Raw genomic sequence first — 22,833 nt, forward strand, 5'->3', positions numbered from 1 at the left:
TCTTTTTTAAAAAACCAACAAAGCAAAAACAGAACCCCCAAATCCCCAATAATCTCACAACTCAGATAAACACTATTCACATTTTGGTATAAAGAGAAAAGGAGGGAGAAAGAGTGCTATGTCTACATCATATATATTATGTAACCAAATTTATATTCTATAAATGTGGAGGTTTGTACCTGATTTTTTTCATTTAACATTAATTGTATTGAGAGCTTTTCCCTATGTCATCCTTTACAGAAACATGACATTTAATGAAAGTATGACACTCCCCAATACAGATAGACCCTGTAGACATTTAGGTTGCTTTCAGCATTCTCATTGTTAGATACAAGGCAGCACTAACTATTCTTTGAATATATGTTTCAGTGTTTCTGATTATGAAATACCTACATATGGATTCACTGGAGGAGAGACTGTATGCTCTTAACACCTGAGTGTACTGCCAAGGATAGGCCAATATATACTCCCACTAGCAGGATATAAAAGTTCTCATTTCATCCTAATTTTGCCATCACTATTCATTAGTATTTGTGTTTGTTTATTAGTATTTTTTAACCTTACAAATATGACGGTCGTGGTGGGGTAGGTGTCTAACTGGTTTTTCAGCTTGCATTTTTTCTCAGTGAATATATTTGGTTACCAGGTAAGAAATATTTGTGTATGGGGTTTTGATTTTTTAAATTTATCCCCTTAGATTTTCCAATGAGGTATTTATTCTTTCATCATTTGGGCACGTGTACATGTATGTTGTTCTGTGAACAGAACACTGATTCATACACACACACACACACACACACACTGATATGGATGCACACACAAAAACATATTTAAGACATTACTCTTGTAACTCTTTGTTGTATGTTGCAAATATTTTTTCTGAGCTCTGCCTTCATTTTATTTATATGCTTTTATGCAGTAGAACATTTTTCTGTATTTGATCCATAAATCTTTCCTTTATGGTTTCTTCCTTTGATTTTATGTTTGTACTTCCATACCCTATCATATTTGTTTTTTGAAAAATTTATTTTTCCATGTTTTAGGTTGTTGGAAGGCTTACAAGGAGACATGAGAAGCACAAGAAAATTCTACTTCTTGGCAGAATTCACTAAATACATCTTATTCCAAATAAAGCTGAAGAATATTAATAAAATAAGTGCACAGAATAGGAAAACCTGCCACCAAACTTCCTAGAAGAAATCAATCAGTGTTCAGTTTCTCTCTGCTGCTTCTGGAAGAAGTCAAGTTCAAGTGATACATTGTTATCTGACTAATCAGGTCAGAGTTCACTGGAAATACAAATAGAACCTGCCAGTCACAAGGTCTCACCCAGGGACAGAACCACTCACCATGAAGCAAAGTCAACAGGAAAATAGCATCAGTCACACACAACCTCCAGAGCAAAAATCACTGGTCGTGCACATGTTGAACTCCAGCAGTGTGATGTTTTCAATGTGACTAAGAGAAAAAAATTCACCAATTCCTCTGCTTTTTCCAAATACATCAAGACCAGTTAGATAAAGCCTTTTTAAAAAAAGATTTTCTGCCTTTGATTTTTTTCAATTTTTTATGAAAAATCAGAACTATATAAAAAAGTAGACAAAATAGTAGAAGGAGCTTCCCCGATTCAATATTCTTATCATGCAAATTTAACAGTTACCAACTCATGGCCAATCTTCTTTTATCTATTCCTTTCCTCCCCCAACAACTCCCACCATCCCAATGATTTGGAAGCAAATCCCAAACACCCTACATTTCTTCTGTAACCATTTCAGGATGAGATAAGTTCTTTTAAGGACACTATTTCCATTTAGCAAATATAAAGCCTGATATGTTTCTTTTTTTTTTTTTCCTCTTAAATCAAGCATTTTATTACTTTTTTTTTTTTTTAGCCTGATATGTTTCTATTTAAATCATTAGCTGTCACTGTATATGCCCAGAAGCACTGGGGTTTGATCCTCATATCTTTGTTTTTTGTGTGTTCCTCATTCTTGAACAGTCTGGCTGCTCCACTGAATCTGTTCTTGCTAAGGGCAAGGACTTTCTATTTGCCCAATTCAAGGGAAACTTTTCAGTATTTATTTAGCTTTCCTCCACATTTAACCCTATTATTCCCTCCCACTGCATTTTCCCCTTCTAAGACATGACTGTCATTCTCCTATGGTTCTCTCTGGCTCTAGTTCACTCTCAGTCTCTCTCAAGTTCCTTCTTTCTCTCTTTGCCTCTTCTTCTCTCTTGCTTGCTCCCTCCCTCTTTCTCTTTGTGACTTTTTCCTTTGGAGACTTTTATGATAGAAAGATGCCAATGGTGTTGCCTGCGTGGCTCCATCAGCTAAGAGGGCCAGCTCCTGGTTTCAGCTCAGGTCCTGACTTCATGGGTCCATGACAATCAGCCTCATGTTAAGCTATGAGCTCAGCAGGGAGTCTGCTTGAGATTCTCACCCTCTGCCCTCCCCCCACTCATGCAGGCATGTACAAGCTTTCCCTCTCTCAATAAATAAATCTTAGGGGAAAAAAAAGGTGCCACTATATTTAACAAGAGAAGGTAAGCAAAGGGAGGACACTGTGTCTCCCAAGTTCTCAAGGACACTTACCTTAAGAATAGAAGGTAAGCAAAGGGACGACACTGTGTCTCCCAAGTTCTCCCCTGTCCTCTGAAACTAGATGATGTTCACTCACAAATCATGACTCTGAGAAGCTTTTCAGACATTTTTGCTGCTCCACATTGCCACCCACCAGCAACAAGCTGTGAATGACCAACCCAGCAAGGGCCAATTTCTTCTAAGCTTAAAAATAAAACCTCTTAAGAGCATTTCTCTCTCCTTTTTACTATCTTTAAAAATAATTTTCTTTTTAATGGCTGAAATACATTTCTGTTACGACTATACAAGACCAAAGTGGACTACATTTTATTTGAGCTGGAAATGAAAAATATGTCAGGCAGGGACAGACAGAAAACCAGTCTTACCTCATCAAAGACCTTGGAAACAACATGTTTGTCCAGAATGGGAACATAGGTGGGGATGTGAGGGACCGCTGTCATGGACAAGGCATCCATGATGGTGAGTTTCTTGGCAACCAAGCTATGGGTCTTGAGCCAATCTTCTGAAGACATACTTGAAGAAATAAGAAGACACAATATGATGCTTTAAAGCTTGTAATAAACACAACCATAACAAAGCTTCCCTGGTAAAATTGGGGTACTCACTCTTGGTCATGAACCTGTTTTCCTTCTCGACTCACTCTCCCTAATGACTTGCCATCTAGGTACTCATTTGTCAGCAGGATGCTTATTTCTGTGGAAGGAGAAATGACGGTTGTATAATTTCCAAATATATGGGTTTTTTAAAAGTCAAAATGCAAAAGGATCACACCTATCTCTCAGTTCGGTTGTGACTGATGATTAATAAATGGACCATATTTCAGAGAAACCTGACTGTCATAGGAGGTTCTCTGGCAAAATTCATTTGCAATTACACTAAAGACAAATAAATAGATGAATATGGCCCTATCAGTGTTTTGTTTATCTACTTCATCCCATATCCACTGAGATCCCCCTCCATGGAAGAATGAGACATTCATTCCCTCATTCCCTAGAAAACACATTTTTATTTTATTTATTTATAACTCAAGAAACATCACATCAAAGTTGTTTTATTAGTTTTTCACAGTGGTGGTATTACAAATATAATTCTGCTAATTCTTTTTTTTTAATTTAGAGGAACTTCTACTACTTTTTTTTAAATTTATTTTTTATTTATTTTTGGCATAACAGTATTCATTATTTTTCCACCACACCCAGTGCTCCATGCAATCCGTGCCCTTTATAATACCCACCACCTGGTACCCCAACCTCCCACCCACCCGCCACTTCAAACCCCTCAGATTGTTTTTCAGAGTCCATAGTCTCTCATGGTTCACCTCCCCTTCCAATTTCCCCCAACTCCCTTCTCCTCTAACTCCCCATGTCCTCCATGCTATTTGTTATGCTCCACAAATAAGTGAAACCATATGATAATTGACTCTCTCTGCTTGACTTATTTCACTCAGCATAATCTCTTCCAGTCCCGTCCATGTTGCTACAAAAGTTGGGTATTCATCCTTTCTGATGGAGGCATAATACTCCATAGTGTATATGGACCACATCTTCCTTATCTATTTGTCTGTTGAAGGGCATCTTGGTTCTTTCCACAGTTTGGCGACCGTGGCCATTGCTGCTATAAACATTGGGGTACAGATAGCCTTTCTTTTCACTACATCTGTATCTTTGGGGTAAATACCCAGGAGTGCAATGGCAGGGTCATAGGGAAGTTCTATTTTTAATTTCTTGAGGAATCTCCACACTGTTCTCCAAAGTGGCTGCACCAACTTGCATTCCCACCAACAGTGGAAGAGGGTTCCCCTTTCTCCATACCCCCTCCAACACATGTTGTTTTGGCCATTCTAACTGATGTAAGGTGATGTTTCAATGTGGTTTTAATTTGAATCTCCCTGATGGCTAGTGATGAGGAACATTTTTTCATGTGTCTGATAGCCATTTGTATGTCTTCATTGCAGAAGTGTCTGTTCATATCTTCTGCCCATTTTTTGATATGGTTGTCTGTTTTGTGCGTGTTGAGTTTGAGGAGTTCATTATTCCTGGATATCAACCTTTTGCCTGTACTGTCATTTGCAAATATCTTCTCCCATTCCATGGGTTGCCTCTTTGTTTTTTTTGACTCCTTAACACTTCAAAGTATAGGGATAGAGGGAACATTCCTGAACTTCATCAAATCTATCTATGAAAGACCCACAGCAAATATCATCCTCAATGGGAAAAAGCTTGCAGCCTTCCCGTTGAGATCAGGAACACGACAAGGATGCCCACTCTCACCACTCTTGCTCAACATAGTTTTAGAAGTCCTAGCAACAGCAATCAGACAACAAAGAGAAATAAAAGGTATCCAAATTGGCAATGAATAAGTCAAACTCTCTCTTTTCGCAGATGACATGATTCTTTATATGGAAATTCCAAAAGACTCCACCCCCAAACTACTAGAACTCATACAGCAATTCAGCAACGTGGCAGGATACAAAGTCAATGTACAGAAATCAGTGGCTTTCTTATACACTAACAATGAAAATACAGAAAGGGAAATTAGAGAATTATTTCCATTTACTATAGCACCAAGAACCATAAGATACCTGGGAATAAACCTAACCAAAGAGGTAAAGGATCTGTATTTGAGGAACTACAGAACACTCATGAAAGAAACTGAAGACACAAAAAGATGGAAGACCATTCCATGCTCTTGGATAGGAAGAATAAACATTGTTAAAACGTCTATACTGCCTAGAGCAATCTATACTTTTAATCCCATTCCAATCAAAATTCCACCAGTATTCTTCATAGAACTGGAGCAAATAATACAAAAATTTGTATGGAACCAGAAGAGACCCTGAATCGCTAAGGAAATGGTGAAAAACAAAAATAAAACTGGGGGCATCACGCTACCTGATTTCAAGCTTTACTATAAAGCTGTGATCACGAAGACAGCATGGTACTGGCATAAAAACAGACACACAGACCATAAAAACAGACACACACATAGAGTAGAGAGCCCAGATATGGACCCTCAACTCTATGGTCAAATCATCTTCGACAAAACGGGAAAAAATATACAGTGGAAAAAAGACAGTCTCTTCAATAAATGGTGCTGGGAAAACTGGGCAGCTATATGTAGAAGAATGAAACTTGACCATTCTCTTACACCGTACACAAAGATAAACTCAAAATGAATAAAAGACCTCAATGTGAGACAGGAATCCATCAGAATCCTAGAGGAGAATATAGGCAGTAATCTCTTCGATATCAGCCACAGCAACTTCTTTCAAGATATGTCTCCAAAGGCAAAGGAAACAAAAGCGAAAATAAACTTTTGGGACTTCATCAAAATAAAAAGAAAACACCTTTTTTAAATGTTAAATTTGCAAATGCCATTAACCAATGATTGTTCAATGTTGCCCTCATGGGACTCCTCCAAATTATACAAAAGAACCTTGATCAACATTTTAGTTTCTGAGAGTTTGCTCTGTAGTTCTTCCACTCTTTCTGGAAAATCAAAATCCCTACTAGATCCTGTTTAGTTATAGATACATAATTCACATCAATGTTTCGGATTTTTAATATATATCCTTATAAAAACTTGGACTTAAAATGAAAAGAAATATTAGCTAGTTGAATTGGCAGCATCTAGAAGGAGGCGTGTTTGGGAGTGACTTGGTTAAACATCTAAGAAATCATACTCTACTCATCATAAGATGAGCCCTTTAAAAACCACGCATATAGCAGACCTAGGGACTATATGACAGGTTAATTGAAACAGAGGAAAAGACATCATAATGATCAGTGCTAAAGAACAAGAGGTTAGATTCAGCTATGGATGGAGGGTACACTTGTCACTCAGTCCCTCTTCCTACGTAGGGGATTGATCGTGTGTATCTGTGTCATTAATTTGATTTACTAGTTATCAGCAATTTGAAATATAGGGGAAAGTCCTACAGGAATTAAACTCTTAGAAATTTACTATTTTAAGAATAAAGTTTTTTTCTTATAATAAAATCTGCGTGGAAAAGTCATATTCTCCTCACAATTTATCCCCAAAAGGCTGACAATATGGACCAGCTGACACCCCCTGTGAATGAAGGGAAGAAAATAAAAGCTTCTTCTTCTTCTTCTTCTTCTTTTTTATAAGATTTTACTTATTTATTTAACAGAGAGAGAGAGTGCGCACAAGTAGGGGTTGCAGTAGGCAGAGGGAGAAGCCCAATATGAGGCTCAATCCAGGACCTTGGGATCATGACCTGAGCCAAAGGCAGATGCTTAATTGACTAAGCCACCCAGGCACCGCAGAAAGGAAGAAAATTAGCCAGCTGTGAAGTATTAGATTTTCAAGTTCAAAAATGCAGTGGCAGCAAGGACTATACTAACATCAGAGTTATGTGAGTCACTTATATATTAAACATCCAGGCACAGTAATTGCAAATCTCAGCCTAAGAAAATCTAGTTCCTTATAGCAGATAGAGATGATTTACAAGGAGTCCCTGAATAGGAAGCAATTGTAGCCCACTTAAAAATTATTTGTTTCCCCCAAAATGTATCTATACCCAGGTTTTTAGGAGCAGACACACTGGGCAAAGGGAGGCTGGCCTGTGCTTTCTGATATAGAGAGACCCTCTCTGGCTTACCTCTGTCACTTGGAGTGTTCCAGCTGCTGGAAGTAGAAAGGCCGTCGGTCCTCTCACTGCAAGCTGAGCTCTTGAGGCTGGACATCTGGCTTCTGAGAAGGCTGGTTTTGGTTGATTCTGTTGGTAGCAAAGGGAAAGGGGTTAAGGGAACTTGGGACAAAATGAGAGACTTTAATAGATGCACCTAATTCCTTGGATCCTTAGAAAAAGAATGCAGGTTCCAAACCTCAGAGGACAGTTCTGCCACCAATTAAATGCTGCCATAAATGTTTGTTCCACTTATCTGAGCTCAAGCTCTACCCCTCTTCAAGAGACATCTACTTCCAAGCTCATTCAAGTTGTGGGTAGAACTCATCTCCTTGCAGCTGTGCAACGAGGTCCCTCTATTCTCACTGACAGTCAGGGGGCTTCTCAGCTCCTGAAGCACTCACATGACTACTCAGTGGTCCCTCCATCTTTAAGCCAGTCATGACACACTGAATTTCTCTTGTGCTTCAAGTTTCTCTTTCATTTCTGTCACTGGCTGGAAAAATATCCTCCTTTTAAGAGCTCAAGTGAGTATACTGGGCTCTCCTAGACAACCGTGACTTCAGGTCAATGTAAGATAATCCTAGGAGTCATGCCTCACCATATTCATAGACTGCAGTCCTTTGCTAGCAAATCAGTACTTTTCAAATATTGACATTTAATTTGTGCATTATACAGAAGGTAATGAGCTTATATCAAGACACCTTGATTATTTTTATATGCGATTATGGAAACCACATTAATTATAAATGTGATCTGTACTTCACAATTTGGAGGTACAAGTACCAAGGCTTTATATAGTATTCGTGAATGTGATGTGTCCTTGTTTTCAACAAGAAGGAACTTAGCCTCTCCTATAAGAAACTAGATAATTAGACTGAAGATGAACTAATAATCTACAAACTATCTTTTTCACAGGAAGTTAATACCCGTGGTCTCTGTACATAAAGATAGGACTGTGTTAAGTGTTATTCATTATTTTTCTAGGCAACAACAGGGTGAATCCTGTGTCTTGATTGCGTCTGTAACCAGGAATTAAGAAAGATAAATTTCACTGGGATCTATGTCTGTGAGTAAAAGAGATAAATGATCCACATAGGAGATAAATGATCCACATAGGAGAGCTGAACTCCACAGTCCACCTTGACCAAAATCATTAGGCAAGACAACAAGTGAGCCAAAATGAAAATAATATTTAGCTCCCAAAGTCTCCAAAAATAAAAACTGTATTATTTCCAAACTCTGAAAATAATGAATAAAAACATATTTATCTGGCAGTGGATTAAAGCACTTAACTACTCCCCAAGTTCAGTAGTCAGTCACTACATTTCATTTCATTACTTTTCCATGTTAAAAGTTAAAACAGAATAAAGCCTATCAATAGCAACAACCCCAAATCTAAGTGAAATGGTAGAAGTGACAAAAGGCCATTACACAATGTTTAGGACAAGTAGCAAGTAGCCTTTCTAGCAAAACTCTGGTTTTACTGGAATGGGCAGGTGGGCTATACAGGTGGCATGGTATAGGAAGCCACTGTGTTCACATGAGCCTAAGACATTCCTCCCTTGTACAGAGATACCAGAACAAGTGGACAGATCATGCAAGATTGATCCAGCTATGGCAAGTGGCCCATACCAGGAAGCCCCTTGGCTTATATAGGTTCAAAGCTCTCCTCCCTTGCCTAGGGACAAAACAACACTCAAAAGATAGTAGTGGGGAAGCTACTACAATTTTTCCCCACTGAAATACATCTAGCCTCCTGGCCTGAGGAAACTCCTGCTGCTCCCTCAGGCAGCACCAGCAGGGACCAGCCCCCCTAACACCAGCAAACCAAGCACCAAAATAGTATCACAAAAGGCTGTGAAAATTAAATAACCATTGGAACCACAGCCCAGAGAAACAGGCCAGGGTCTATGTGCTAACTTTAAACAGGGCAACTACTTCCTAAAATAAAAGATCTGAATAGGATCTAGAGTCCCTTACATAATAGACAAATGTTCAGGATACTATAAAAAATTACCCATTATAGCAAGAACCATGAAAATCACACCTTAAATGAGAAAGACAATCAAATGATGCCAACAGAATGAATAATGAATCAGAAGTTGGGATTATCTCTGAAAAACAATCTGAGGGGTTTGAATTGGCGGGGGTGGGGTGGGAGGTTGGGGTACCAGGTGGTGGGTATTATAGAGGGCACGGACTGCATGGAGCACTGGGTGTGGTGAAAAAATAATGAATACTGTTATGCTGAAAATAAATAAATTCAAATAAATAAATAAATAAAATCTTTAAAATATAAATAAAAAATAATTTGGGATTATCTGATAAGGATTTCAAAGAAGCTGTCATAAAAATGCTTCAAAAATTAATTACAAATTCTCTTGAAACAAATGATCAAATAGAAAATCTCAGCTAAGAAATAAAAGCTATAAAACAAAAGCTATAAAAGTTCCAAGTGGAAATTGTAGAACTAAAAGATAAAATAACAAATAAAAAAACTTGTTAGATGGGCTCAGTAGTAGAGCAGAGATGACAGAGGATAGTATCAGAGAACTTGAGGACAGACAGAACAATACAATTCAGCTAATTTTAACAACAGAGAAAAAAATATTGACAAAAGATAAACAGAGACTCAGGGACCTGTAGGACAATAACAAAACATCCAACATTCATATCATCAAGGTCTCAAAAGGACAGGGAGACAGAAAGAACAGAGAGACTTTCTGAAGAAATAGTAGATGAAAACTTTCCAAATTTGGTGAAAGACACAATGTTCAGATTCAAGAAGCTGAACAAACACCAAACAGAATGAACCCAAGGAAACCCATGCCAAGATGCATTACAGTTAAATACTTAAATATCAGAGATAAAGGAAAAAATCTTGAATGTAGCCAGAGAGAAAAGACACATTACCTAAGAAACCACCAGTTTGAATGACAGAAAATTTCACATTTAAAACATAGGAAACCCCAAAGAGAGGTTTCACTGTTTTTCAACCACAAAAAGGAAAGAACAATTGACTGCAAATTCTGAATGTAAAATCATCCAATCATCTTTCAGGAATTAAGAAAAAATAAAACCATTACTACACATGTTAAAAACAAAACAAAACGAACTTTGGCTAGCAGACTGATCCTTAGAAATGACTGAAACAGACATTATAACACCACCTGATACTCAAGATAATGGTATTTAAACCTGGGGAATAAAAAATTTTAAATTTTCTAAATTGAAGTAAGATTTCCACACTCACAAGAAGTGGCAAAATGCTGACACCAGGAGACTTTTTAAAAGTCACTTACATATACTATCATACCTAGAGAAACAATTATAAAAATCATACAAAGAAAGAAATTTTTTAAAAACTACAAGTAAACCAAGACAGAATTGTAAAAAATGTTCAAGTAACCTGAAGGAAGGCAAGAAAAAAGAAAGTGGGACAAGGCCAATGAAAATAAATAGAAAATAATAAAATAATGACGTAAGTGCTTAACATATCAATTATTACTAATACTAATCAAAAAACATGCAGAGTGGATAAAAGGCTATCAAACTATATGATACTTACAAGAAATTTACTTTTTAAAAACAAGATTTATTTATTTGAGAGAGAGAGAGAGAGAGCACATGCTTGTGTGAGCACAGGTGTGGAGAGGCAAAGAAAGAGGGAGAGAAAGTCTTAACCAGACTCTGAGCTGAGTGTGAAGCCCAACAACAGGGCTCAAACCCATGACCTCTAGATCATAACTGAGCCAAAACCAAAAGTTGAATGCTCAACCAACTGTGCCATTCAGTACCCCAAGGAATGTACTCTAAGTATAACACTGGTAGACTGCAAGTAAAAGGATGGAGAATTAAGGAGGGCATGTGTTGTGATGAGTACTGGGTGTTATACATAGCTAATGAATCACTGAACACTACATCAAAAACTAATGATGTACTGTATGGTGACTAACATAATATTAAAAAAAAAAACTAATGATGTACTATATGTTGGCTACCTGAACATAATAATAAAAAACTGATCCCAACTAACTTAAAAGAATCGAAATCAACATAGTGTGTTCGATGACCATAGTGGAATCAAACTGGAAAGTGATTATAGAAAGACAACACAAAAAACTTTAAACATAGAATTAAACAATACTTTTATAAATAATCCATGGGTTAAAGAGGAAGCCTTAAAGGAAAGAAACACACTTAGAACTGAATGAAAACAAAAACACAACAAATCAAAATATGTGAGATGCAGCTAAGACAGTGCTGGACGGGAAATTCTTTTTTTAAGGTTTTATTTATTTATTTATTTGACAGCAAGAGACAGGTCACAAGTAGGCAGAGACGCAGGCAGAGAGAGAGGGGGAAGCAGGTTCCCTGCTGAGCAGAGAGCCCAGTGTGGGGATTAATCCCAGGACCCTTAGATCATGACCTGAGCCGAAGGCAGAGGCTTAATCCACTGAGCCACCCAGGTGCCCTGGAAGAGAAATTTTTGCACAAATGCTTATGTTGGAAATGAGGAAGTATCTCAAATCAATGGTAAGTTCCTAACTCAAGAAATTAGAAAAAGAAGAACAAAATAAAACTAAATCAGGCAGAGGGAAGAAACAATAAAGAGCAGAAACTGACAAAATTAAAAATAAAATATCAGAGATAATCAATTAGATAAAACTGGTTTTTAGGGGGAGGATGCACCAATAGATCTGATTAAACCTCTAACAAGACTGAAAAAGAGAGAATGAGAGAGAAAATGAAAGAGAGAGGACAGAGCATTAATATCAGAAACAACATAGTGGACATCACTATAGATCTTGCAGTCATTAAAAAGGTAATAAAGGCATACAATAAATAACTTTGCACTGACAAGTTCACAACTTAGGAAAAATAGACCACTTCCTTAGAACTACCAATTGCCAAAATTCAACTAACATAACGGATTGCATGGAGCACTGGGTGTGGTGCAAAAATAATGAATACTGTTATGCTGAAAATAAAAAATAAATTAAAAAAATTTTTAAAAAAAACAAAATAAACATTAATAGCCCTAAAACCATCTTTTTCAAATTAAATTCTTAATAAAGAAGTCCTGGGAAAAAAATCTCCAGGCCCAAATGACTCCATGATAATTTTATCAAATATTAAAAAATGAATTATACCAATTTCTTCCAGGAACAAAAGAGGAGGGACAAGTTCTCAACACATTTGAGGAGGATAATATTAACCTGATACCAACCAGACAAAAACAGTGTTAAGAATTGCATCACTATATTGTACACTTGAAACGAATATAATATTGGGGTCAACTACACTTTTAAAAAATTTAAGTAACTGTGATGAAAAAGAAGCAAAACAATAGAAACAGACTCATAAATACAGAGGGGAATGGTGTAGGGCAGGAAGGAAATAAGAGAAAAGGATTAAAAGGTACAAACTTCCAGTTATAAAATAAATAATACAGGTGATACAATGTGCAGCACAGGGCATGTGGTTAACAGTAATTAACAACTTCATATGGTGAGATAGTAGCTAGATTTATTGTGGTCATTTTGTGATGGTGACTTTGTGATGTATATAAATGTGAAATCACTATAGTGTACACCTAAAGCTAATATGGTAATATATATCACCTACACATCAATTAAAAAATGTGGAAAAACAGAACTAAGAAAAAAGAAAAACTACAGACCAATATCTTTCATGTACTTAGAAGATACAAAACCCACAATGGAGTATTAGCAAACCAAATCCAGCAAGGTATTAAAGAGTTATACATGTAGAAAATATGGAAGTAGAAAATATTCCAGACACACAAGGTTGATTAACATTGTTAATCAACAATGATTGATTAAAGAAGAAAAATCATGTATCAATTAATGCAGCAAAAGCATTTGACAAAACTCAGCACCCATCCATGATAAAAACTCTCAGAAAATTAAAAAAGAGGGGAACATCATTAACCTGATAAAAAGTATCTACAGATAAAGATATCTACAGTTAGTATCATTCACACTGGTGCAAGACTGAATATGTTTTCTCCTGAGACTGGGAAAAAGGCCAGAATGCCCACTCTTTTTTTTTTTTTTTTTTTAAAGATTTTATTTATTTATTTGACAGAGAGAAATCACAAGTAGATGGAGAGGCAGGCAGAGAGAGAGAGGGAAGCAGGCTCCCTGCTGAGCAGAGAGCCCGATGCGGGACTCGATCCCAGGACCCTGAGATCATGACCTGAGCTGAAGGCAGCGGCTTAACCCACTGAGCCACCCAGGCGTCCCGCCAGAATGCCCACTCTTACCACTCTTATTCAACATAGTCCTAAGAAGTTCTAACTTCTGCAACAGGCAAGAAAAAGAAATAAAGCCATAGAGATTGGAAAGGAAGATAAAACTGTCCCTGTTTGTAGATGATATATAGTCTATGCAGAAAATGGCAAGAAATCCACAAGTACATATCACACACTCACAAACACACACATGTGCGCACGCGCACGCACACACACACACACACACAACATTCCTAGAACTATTGAGTTCAGTAAAGTTGCCAGTTATAGGATCCACGCATAAAATCAATTGCATTTTGACAAACTAACGAACATAATGAACTAATGAACAAATGGAAACCTATATTAAAAAGCAAATACCATTTACCATCACTCCAAATACAATGAAATAATTAGGTGTATACTTAATTAAACATGTACAGGATCTCTAAGCTGGAAATTACAAAATAAGACATCAAAGAAGACCTACATGTATTGTCATATTCATGAGTTCTGTTCACAGACTGGATGAATCAACATCATAAAGACGTGAGTTGTCCCCAGATCAATCTATAGATTCAGTGCAATTCCTGTCAAAATCCTAGAAAGGTTTCCTCTACATAAATAACCACATTCTAAAATTTAAGCAAAATTTCAGACCCCAAAAAATAGCTAAAATATTTTTTCAAAAGAAAAATAAATTTGGAGGAACCGTGGTGCTTGATAATAAGGTATTAGCAACATTAATCAAGATATTGTGGTATTGGTGGAGAGAGAGATACAAAGATCAATAGATGGGGCACCTGGGTGGCTCAGTGGGTTAAAGCCTCTGCTTTCGGCTCAGGTCATGATCCCAGGGTCCTGGGATTGAGCCCTGCATCGGGCTCTCTGCTCAGCAGGGAGCCTGCTTCCTCCTCTCTCTCTGCCTGCCTCTCTGCCTACTTGTGATCTCTGTCTGTCAAATAAATAAATAAAATCTTTAAAAAAAAAAGATCAATAGAATAGAAGATTTAGATTTAACCCACACAGATATAACTAGCTGATTTTGGCAAACATACAAAATTAAATGTATAAGTATAGCCTTCTTAACAAATGGTGGTGTTAGAGTAACAACTATAGGGAAAAAAAAATCTTCAAGTAAAAGCTGCATTTTATTAAAAAAAAACAAACTATAACAACCCAACCTAACTATATGACTAAAGGAGCTGAAAAGAGGAGAAAAAAGTCGAAAGCCAGTTAAAGGAAGGAAATAAAGATTAGATCAAAAATAAAGGAAATACAGACCAAAAATAGAACAGATTAATAAAACCAGGAGCTGGTTCTTTGAAAAGATCAACAAAAATTGATAATGCTTTAGCTAAACCCATAAAAAAAAGGAAGAGACGTCAAATAAATAAAAGCAGAAACCAAAAGAGGAGAAATAATAACCAACACCACAAAAATACACAAACAAAAAAAAAAAACTGTAAGAGAATATTATGAAAAATTACAGCCAAAAAATTGGACAACCTAGAAGAAAATCTTCCAAAACTGAACCAGGAATAAATAGAAAATTTAACAGGTCAATTATTAACAATGAAATTGAAGCAGTAATCAAAAACTCCCAACAAATTATGTGAATTCTACCAAATATTTAAAGAGAAGTTATATTTACTATTTTCAAACCATTCCAAGAAACAGAAGAGGAAAGAACATTCCAATTTCATTCTACAAGGGCAGCATTACTCTGATACCAAAACAGGATAGGAGGAGCAAGATGGCGAAGGGGTAGATAAGCTAAATTTCATCTGGTCCCAGGAATTCACCTACATAGTCATCTAACCATTCCGAACACCTAAAAATTAAATAGGAGATAGATGAGAAGAAGAGCAGCAATTCTAGGAACAGAAAAGTGACCACTTTCTGGAAGACAGGACGTGCAGAGAAGTGAATTCAAGGCGATACATGGGAAGATAGACCACAGAGGTGAGGGGCTGGCTCCCGACAAGCTGTAGAGCAGTGGCGCATAAAATCAGAACTTCTAGAAGTCTGCTCCATGGAGGAACGTCAATCCAGAGGCAAAGCAAGGGGTGGAGCCCCTGCTGGGACAGTGTGGTCTCAGGACCCTCAGGGTCACAGAAAAACCAGGGGTGCCTGAGTGCGGCAGAGCTCCCAGGTATCAGAGCAGGGAAGCTGGCTGCAGAGACAGAGCCGAGGAGTGGGCTTTCAGCTCAGGGTTACCTTAAACTGTGATCCAAGGCACAGTTGAGCCACTGTTCTTTGAGCAGGGACCCCACAAGTGGCAGCTCTGGGGAGACCCCCCCCCCCAATTCCTCCTCTGGGAGGAACAGTGCTGGAGCACGCTGAAGAAATCTGCTGGGATTTCTTCATGTTTGGAGACTCAAACATGGCCATGCGCCAGAGATGGAAACACTCAGTCACTGGCCGGGGGAGCACAGAGTGCAGCCGGAGACCAGGGAGATGGGAGAGATTGGCTGCTTTTCTCTGAGGGCATACTGAGGAGTGTGACCCTGAGCTCTGGATCCCACTGGCCAGAGACTGGGAGGCTGCCATCTTCATTCCTGTCCTCCAAAGCTGTATGGGAAGCATTCGGGAACAAAAGCTACCAAGAGCAAACCTGAACAGATTGGCCCCTGGCAAGGGCAGTTCAATTGCACCTCGGGCAAAGTCCCTCCCCCAGATCAGCAAGAACATCCAGCCAAGACAAACATTACCAATCAATGAGAACTGCAAAATACCTGTGCTAAGAGAATACAGCACACAGGATTCATGTTTTTTTTCCCATTATTCTGAAGCCATTCCAAGTTAAATTTTTTTTATTTTTTGTTATATATTTTTTAATGTTTCCTCTTTCCTATTTTAACCTATTTTATTGACACCTTTCTAAAAATCTTTTTAAATTTTTCATATTCTGTCCCTTCATTGTATTTAACCTTTTTTTTTTCTTTAAAGTTTTGGGATACAGTTTCTTCTAGAAGACCAAAATATACCCTAAATCTAGTATATGGCTTTGTTCTAGTCTCTAGCCTGATCACATTCTCTCCTTTTTTTTTTTCCTTTTTTTAACCAACTTCTTATCAATTCCTTTTTAAAAATCTTTTAAAATTTTCATCTTTATAGTCATTTTATCTCTTCATCATGTTTACCCTTATTTACATATAAAAATATTCATATAGCTATAGATATATATGTTTTTCTTTCTTTAAAATTTTGGGAGGCAGTTTCTTCTAACAGACCAATACACACCCAAAATCAAGTGTGTGGCTTTGTTCTATTCACCAGCCTAATCATATTTTTTTTTTCTTTTCTACTCCCCCTGGTTTTAGGTCTCTTCTGATTTGTTTAGTGTATATTTTTCTAGGGTCATTGTTACCCTTTTAGCACTTTGTTCTCTAATTCATCTATTCTTCTCTGGACAAAATGACAAGATGGAAAAACTCACCTCAAAAAAAACAAGAGGCAGTACCAACTACTAGGGACCTAATCAATATGGACATTAGTAAGATATGAGAGCTAGAGTTCAGAATGATGATTATAAAAATGCTAACTGGGCATGAAAAAAAGCACAGAACATACTAAAGAATGACGTTCTGGAGAAATAAAATCCTTTCTGGAGAAATTAAAGAAATAAAATTTAAGCAAGTTGAAATTTAAAAAAAGCTATTAATGAGCAATCAAAAATGGAAGCTCTTACTGCTAGGATAAATGAGGCAGAAGAGAGAATTAGTGATATAGAAGGCAAATGATGGAGAATAAAGAAACTGAGAAAAAGAGAGATAAACAACTGCTGGATAATGAGCGGAGAATTTGAGAGATAAGTGATGACACAAGATGAAACAATATTAGAATAATTGGGATCACAGAAAAAGAAGAAAGAGAGAGGGGGCAGAATGTACATTGGAGCAAATCATAGCAGAGAACTTTCCTGATATGGGGGAAGGAAACAAGTATCAAATTCCAGGAGGCACAGAGAACTCCCCCTGAAATCAATAAAAATAGGCCAACATCCCATCATTTAATGGTTAAACTTACAAGTCTCAGAAACAAAGAGAAAATCCTGAAAGCAGCTCAGGACAAGAGGTCTGCAACATACAATAGTAGAAATATTAGATTGGCAGCAGACTATCCACAGAGACCTGGCAGGCCAGAAAGGACTGGCATGATATATTCAGAGCATTAAACCAGAAAAATGTGCAGCCAAGAATACTACATTCAGCTAGGCTGTCAATGAAAATAGAAGGAGAGATAAAAAGCTTCCAGGGCAAACAAAAACTAAGAGAATATGCAAACACCAAACCAGCCCTATAGAAAATATTGAAAAAGGTCCTCTCTTAGCAAGAGAGAGCCTAAAAGTAACATAGACTGGAAAGGAACAGAGACAATATGTAGTAACAGTCTTCTTACAGGCAATACATGGCACTAAATTCTTATCTTTCAATAATTAGTCTGAATGTAAATGGGTTAAATGCCCCAATCAAAATACACAAGGTATCAGAATGGATTAAAAAAAACAAGACCTATCGATGTGCTGTCTACAAGAAACTAATTTTAGACTCAAAGACACCTCCAGATTGAAAGTGAGGGTGTGGAAAACAATTTACCATGTTAATGGACATCAAAAGAAAGCTGGGGTAGCAATCCTTCTATCAAACAAATTAGATTTTAAGCAGAAGACTATCATAAGAGATGAGAAGGACACTATATCATACTTGAAGGGTCTGTCCCACAAGAAGATCTAACAATTTTTAGTTTATTATTTTAACTATTTTTATTAGCATATAATGTATTATTTGCCCCAGGGGTACAGATCTGTGAATCATCAGGCTTACACATTTCATAGCACTCACCATAGCACATACCCTCCCCAATGTCCATAACCCAGCCACCCTATCCCTACTCCCCCCACACCCCGCAGGAACCCTCGGTTTGTTTTGTGAGATTAAGAGTCTCTTATGGTTTGTCTCCCGATCACATCTTGTTCCATTTTTCCCTTCCCTACTCTCCAAACCCCCCACTCTGCCCCTCAAATTCCTTTTATCAGGGAGATCATAAGTTAATTGTCTTTCTCTGATTGACTTATTTCGCTCAGCATATTACCCTCTATCTCCATCCATGTTGTTGCAAATGGCAAGATTTCATTTCTTTTAATGGCTGCGTAGTATTCCATTGTATATATATATACCACATCTTCTTTATCCATTCATCTATTGATAGACATCTAGGTTCTTTCCATAGTTTGGCTATCGTGGACATTACTGCTATAAACAGTTGGGTGCATTTGTCCCTTCAGATCACTACATTTGTATCTTTAGGATAAATACCCAGTGGTGCTATTGCTGGGTCATAGGGTCGCTCTATTTTCAACTTTTTGAGGAACCTCCATGCTGAAAATCTAACAATTTTAAATATCTATGCCCCTACTATGGTAGCAGCCAATTATATAAACCAATTAAGAACAAAATCAAAGAAACACATAGACAATAATACAAGAATAGTAGGGGATTTAACATTCTCCTCACTGAAGTGAACAGATCATCTAAGCAAAATATCAATAGGAAATAAAGGCTTTAAATGACACAGTGGACCAGATGGACATCACAGATATATTTAGAACATTCTATCCCAAAGCAACAGAATACACATTCTTCTCAGGTGAAACTGGAACAGTCTCCAGAATAGATCATACCCTAGGAAACAAATCAGGTCTTAACCAGTATCAAAAGATTCAGATCATTCCCTGCACATTTTCAGACAACAATGCCTCGAAACTAGAACTCAATCACAAGAGGAAAGTTGAAAAGAACGCAAACACATGGAGGCTAAAGAGCATCCTAGTAAAGGATGCATACATCAACCAGGAAATTAAAGAGAAATTTTAAAAAGTTCGTGGAAACAAATGAAATGAAAACACAACTGTTTGAAATCTTAGGGACACAGTAAAGGCGTTCCTGAGAGGTAAATATATAGCAATACAAACCTGTCTCAAGAAACAAGAAAGGTCTCAAATACACAACCTAACCCTACACATGAAGGAGCTGGAGAAAGAACAGCAAAAAAGGGCCTAAACCCAGCAGAAGAAGAGAAATAATAAAGATCGGAGCAGAAATCAATGAAATAGAAACAAAAAGAAGAGTAGAGCAGATAAACAAAACTAGGAGCTGGTTCTTTGGAAGAATGAATAAGATTGATAAACCCCTAGCAGACTTATCAAAAAGAAAAGAGAAAGGACCCAAATTAATAAAATCATGAATGAAAGAGCAGAGATCACAATCAATACCAAAGAAATACAAACAATTAAAAGAACATATTTTGACCAACTATACAACAGCAAATTTGACAATCTGGAAGAAATGGATGTATTCCTAGAGACATATGAACTACCAAAACTGAACCAAGAAGACATAGAAAGCCTGAACAGACCCATTACCAGTAAGAAGATTGAAGCAGTTATCAAAAATCTCCCAACAAGTAAGTGCCAGGGCCAGATGGCTTCCCAGGGGAATTCTACCAAATATTTAAAGAAGAATTAATACCTATTCTCCTGAAGCTGTTCCAAAAAATTGAAATGGAAGGAAAACTTCCAAACTCATTTTATGAGGCCAGCATTACCTTGCTCCCAAAACCAGACAAAGACCCCCACTGAAAAGGAGAATTACAGACCAATATCCTTGATGAACACAGATGTGAAAATTCCCACCAAAATACTAGCCAATAAGATCCAACAGTACATTAAAAGGATTATTCACCACAATCAAGTGGGATTTATTCCTGGGTTCCAACGTTGGTTCAACATCCACAAATCAATGTGATACATTAATAAAAGAAAGAACAAGAACCATATGATACTCTCAATAGATGCTGGAAAAGCATTTGACAAATTACAGCATTCTTTTTTTTTTATCATGAAAAAATGTATTTAGATTTAGCCAGCTGTACTCAGTTTAGATGATCCCAATTTTGTTGGCAACATCCAAAGCATCATAGTCAGGGGCCAGTTGAACATATGCCTTCTTCTCTCCATCAGGCCTGATTAAGGTGCTGACCTTGGCCAAATTAATATCATAGAGCTTCTTCACAGTCTGTCTGATCTGGTGCTTCTTGGCCTTGACATCCACAATGAACACAAGTGTGTTGTTGTCTTCTATTTTCTTCACAGCTGACTCAGTAGTCAGGGGGAACTTGATGACGGCATAGTGATCAAGCCTGTTTCTCCTGGGGACGCTCTTTTGAGGGTATTTGGGCTGCCTTCAGAGACGCAGAGTCTTGGGTCATCGAAACATAGGTGATGTGCGGATCTTCTCTTTTTTTGTGACTGTAGACACCTTTCAGCACTGCTTTCTTGGCCTTCAAAGCCTTTGCCTTGGCTTCGGCTTTGGTGGGGGGGGCTTCTTTCTTAGCTTTCAGTATCATCTTCGTAAAAGGGAACTACAGCATCCTTTCGTGATGAAAACTCTTCACAGTGTAGGGATAGAGGGTACATACCTCAATATCATCAAAGCCACCTATGAAAACCCCACAACGAATACATTCTCAATGGGGAAAAACTGAGAGCTATTCCCCTAAAGACAGGAACATGGCAGGGATGTCCACTATCATCACTGTTATTCAACATAGTACTAGAAGTCTTAGCCTCAGCAATCAGACAACAAAAAGAAATAAAGGGCATCCTAATCTGCAAAGAATTCAAACTCTCCCTCTTTACAGATGATATGGTACTTTATGTGGAAAACCCAAAAGAGTCCATTCCAAAACTGCTAGAACTCATACAGGAATTCAGTAAAGTGTCAGGATATAAAATCAATGCACAGAAATCAGTTGCATTTGTGCACACCAACAACAAGACAGAAGAAAGAGAAATTAAGGAGTCGATCCTATTTACAATTGCATCCAAAACCGTAAGATACCTAAGAATAAATCTATCCAAACAGACAAGGAATCTGTACTCAGAAACCTATAGAATACTCATGAAAGAAATTGAGGAAGACACAAAGAAATGGAAAAACATTCCATGCTCATGGATTGGAAGAACAAATACTGTGAAAATGTCTATGCTACCTAGAGCAATCTACAAGTTAATGCAATCCTTATCAAAATACCATCAAATTTTTTCAAGGAAATGGGAGAAATAATCCTAATTTAAATGGAACCAGAAAAGACCCTGAATATCCAGAGAAATGTTTAAAAAGAAAACCAAAATTGGGATATTAAAATTCCAGACTTCAAGCTCTATTACAAAGCTGTAATCATCAAGACAGTATGCTACTCATACAAAAACAGACACAAAGATCAGTGGAAAAGAACAGAGAGCCCAGAAATGGACTCTTAACTCTATGGTCAACTAATCTTTGACGAAAGTAGGAAAGAATGCCTAATGGAAAAATGGTATTGTGAAAACTGGACAGCCATAAGCAGAAGAATGAAACTGGACCATTTCCTTACACCACACACAAAAATAGACTCAAAATGGAGGAAAGACCTCAATGTTAAGAGAGGAATTCAACAAAATCCTTGAGGAGTACACAGGCAGCAACCTCTTCGACCCCAGCTGCAGGAACTTCTTCCCAGACACATTGCCAAAGGCAAGGAAAACAAGGGCAAAAATGAACTATTGAGACTTCATCAAGATCAAAAGCTTTTGCACAGCAAAGGAAACAGTCAACAAAACCAAAGACAACTGACAGAATGGGAAAAGATATTTGCAAATGCATATCAGATAAAGGGCCAGTATCCAAAATCTATAAAGAACTTATCAAACTCAACACCCAAAGAAAAAATAACCCAATCAAGAAATGGGCAGAAGACATGAACACACATTTCTGCAAAGAAGACATCCAAATGGCCAACAGACACATGAAAAAGTACTAAGCATCCCTCAGCATCAGGGAAATACAAATTAAAACCACAGTGAGATACTACCTCACACCAGTCAGAATGGCTAAAATTAACCAGTCAGGAAATGACAGGTGTTGGCAAGGATGCGGAGAAGGGAATGCAAGATGGTATAGCCATTCTGGAAAACAGCATGGAGGTTCCTCAAAGAGTTGAAAATAGAGCTTACCCTATGACTCAGCTATCGCACTACTGGGTATTTACCCTAAAGATACAAATGTAGTGATCCAAATGGGTACCTGTACTCAAATGTTTATAGCAGCAATGTCCACAACAGCCACACTATGGAAAGAGCCTAGATGAATGGATAAAGAATATGTGATATATATATATATATATATATATATATATATATATATATAATGGAATCTATGCAGCCATCAAAAAACCCCTAAAATCTTGCCATTTGGAATGACATGGATGGAACTAAAG

General features: G+C 37.4%; 1 protein-coding gene across 1 annotated transcript in view; it reads right to left on the minus strand.

Moving 5' to 3' along the window:
* The window catches only part of VWA3B (von Willebrand factor A domain containing 3B), a 234,686-nt gene that overhangs the window by 63,363 nt on the left and 148,490 nt on the right, over positions 1-22,833 (minus strand). Inside the window, exons 17-19 of the mRNA XM_082746748.1 lie at positions 7,227-7,343; positions 3,208-3,295; positions 2,968-3,115 (exon numbers count right to left, since the gene is read on the minus strand). Of these exons, the coding sequence (XP_082602874.1) occupies positions 2,968-3,115; positions 3,208-3,295; positions 7,227-7,343 (353 nt within the window). The remainder of the gene's footprint in view (positions 1-2,967; positions 3,116-3,207; positions 3,296-7,226; positions 7,344-22,833) is intronic.

This window comes from Mustela nivalis (genome assembly GCF_964662115.1).
Source record: "Mustela nivalis genome assembly, chromosome: 8".
Lineage (NCBI taxonomy): Eukaryota > Metazoa > Chordata > Mammalia > Carnivora > Mustelidae > Mustela > Mustela nivalis.